At 31.2% G+C, this 2,323-nt stretch overlaps 1 protein-coding gene across 1 annotated transcript in view; it reads right to left on the bottom strand.

Moving 5' to 3' along the window:
• LOC107460413 (protein FAR1-RELATED SEQUENCE 5-like) overlaps nt 1-914 on the bottom strand; it is a 7,140-nt gene extending 6,226 nt beyond the window's left edge. Inside the window, exon 1 of the mRNA XM_052251533.1 lies at nt 53-914. Within this exon, the coding sequence (XP_052107493.1) occupies nt 53-914 (862 nt within the window). The remainder of the gene's footprint in view (nt 1-52) is intronic.
• Between the last annotated feature and the right edge of the window lie 1,409 nt (nt 915-2,323).

Below are 2,323 nucleotides of genomic sequence, written 5' to 3'. Positions count from 1 at the left end.
TTATATTTATTCTTCTGGTATGTTGTGTCAAATGCTAGTACATCACTAAAACATTGATAATCGATTATGCTAGCTCCGTCAACCCATACTAAATTTTCAAGTTTATTATCTTTCAGAGTAAATTTTCCTTGCAACAATGGATCCTCATCAGCCTTAGAAATCAAGTAACTCAATGCTGCATATGCATCACCATCTTTCACTTTAGCACGCTTTGATTTGTCGAAATGATTATACAAATCCTTCTTTGTAAAACCAATTTTTCCAGGTCCTCCCTTTTGCTTTAACATGAACCCCATTATATGGCAAGTTCTCACACCATAATCATGCAGACTGTTGGCTTGCGCTTTGTCGGCCTCGGTCATTACGCGATATGCGGGGACAAATTGTATATATTTAGGTGGGATGAGGTCATGATTGTGAGTCTCTTCAAATGCAGTGACTTTCCACTTCCTCAATTTCATATCATAGTGAAATCTAATTCTCGCTTGACACATTACACGTGTTATCGGCCTGTGGTCTCTTTTCCTATTCTCCATCTCCAGATACTTCTTTCTCCGTGTACCCTCTCTATTACAAACCATTTGTCTCATGTTAAGGTTGCCGTTGAAATCATAACCCTTTTCATCACACCTTGCAACAAAACCATGTACTTTGGCATAATTTTTGTAGAATTGAACACACTCCTCTACACTATCATGCTCAATACCCCAAATGTCATCCCTGGTCAACTCAGTTAACTTCTTCTCAACTTCACCAAATCCATCTCCACGATCGACCATTTTCATAGCTTCATCAATTGTACCCTTCTTTTGAGATATATTTATATCATTTTCTTCACTAGAACCACTATACTCAAAACTTAAATCATCAAATTCAACAGAACTCTCTGTTGAATTTTTGTGAACGCTCCCCATACTTGTGTTGTAAGTCTATTATTAACATAAAATGTAAAAAAAATGTATGAGCACAATACTATTCAATTGCATCTAAGGAAATTTGAATAGTAAAAAAAACATTATCACAATAAATAATAATACACAATCAATCAATGTAATAAAAAAATAGTAAACAAATGTAGATATACATAAGAAAAATTTGTGATAAACGCACTTATGTATTAATTAATTTTAAGTTTATAAGTTTATGATGATAGTTTTAACCAATATTTAGTTTTCAAAGTTATAAAACAGCAGCTTAGATTTTTCAAAACTTTCCATTAAAAACTATATTCATAGTTGTAAGAACCGAATCAGTGATCAAACCGATCAAGCTACTGGTTCACAGGTTTATTGATTCAACCGATAAATCACTGGTTGAACTGGTAAAACCGGTCCCACGTAAATAAAAAAATAAAAAATAGTCACAGACTTATAAAATTTAAAATAATATCTTCACGAACATTTTAAGAACAACCAACATTCAAATTCTAAAGATAACTAATACAAAAATAGACATGAAATTAGTTAGTACTACTACAATAGTATCTTAATTTGACTAAATAAAAATAACAATCCATAAAATTAGTCGTACTATTACAATTGAATTAATGTTCTCAAACAATATCCAAATCTCAAATCTAACACTCCTGAATTCACGATCATGGCATGTTCATCCAACTTATAGCAGGTAATAATAATAATAATAAAAATAATAATAACAACAACAATAATAATAATAATAATAATAATCCTATCCTTGTGATATAGTTATTAGTTCATATATATGTTCACATTATTCAAAGTAGAGTCTTAAAAGCATTTCAAAATCACATTTGAGTTTTTGACTTTTGTGATCCCAGCAAAATAACAGGTACTATTAATAGGGAGAGTGGTGAGGGTGTGTAATGGGAGTTGTGCGGTTGTGTAATGGAGGATGAAGAAAGGAAGGCGGTGAAAGAGAGAGTCAAAGAGGTCAAAGAGAGTGCGTTGAAATTGTTGGCCAAAGGTGGGTCAAGTTATGAGGCACTTGATTCTCTTATGCTTCAACGCCGGAAGCAAATCACATGACAGATTTAATATTATGCATCTATCCAGAGTGTTTGCCTTAGCATCTTTAAAACACAGCAACTATGTTTAATTTTTTTTGAACGTTACAACCTTTTATATGACTATCGATTAAGTGTGTCTTTGGATTTATGTTGGGCAAATTGGAGTTTGAATAGAAGTGATTTTGTAAAATTAATTTTGGGTAGAAGTGACTTTGTACTAACATGATTTATGTTTGGTAATTTTTACTAAAATTGATTTTGATAAAATAAATATTATTTGGATAATATTAGTTAAAATTACTTTTAGATAAATAATTAATTAATTATTAAAAAAAT

Source organism: Arachis duranensis, chromosome 1, assembly GCF_000817695.3.
Source record: "Arachis duranensis cultivar V14167 chromosome 1, aradu.V14167.gnm2.J7QH, whole genome shotgun sequence".
Lineage (NCBI taxonomy): Eukaryota > Viridiplantae > Streptophyta > Magnoliopsida > Fabales > Fabaceae > Arachis > Arachis duranensis.
The sequence above is the reverse complement of the archived record's forward strand: the minus strand, read 5'-3'. Positions and strand labels throughout refer to the sequence as shown.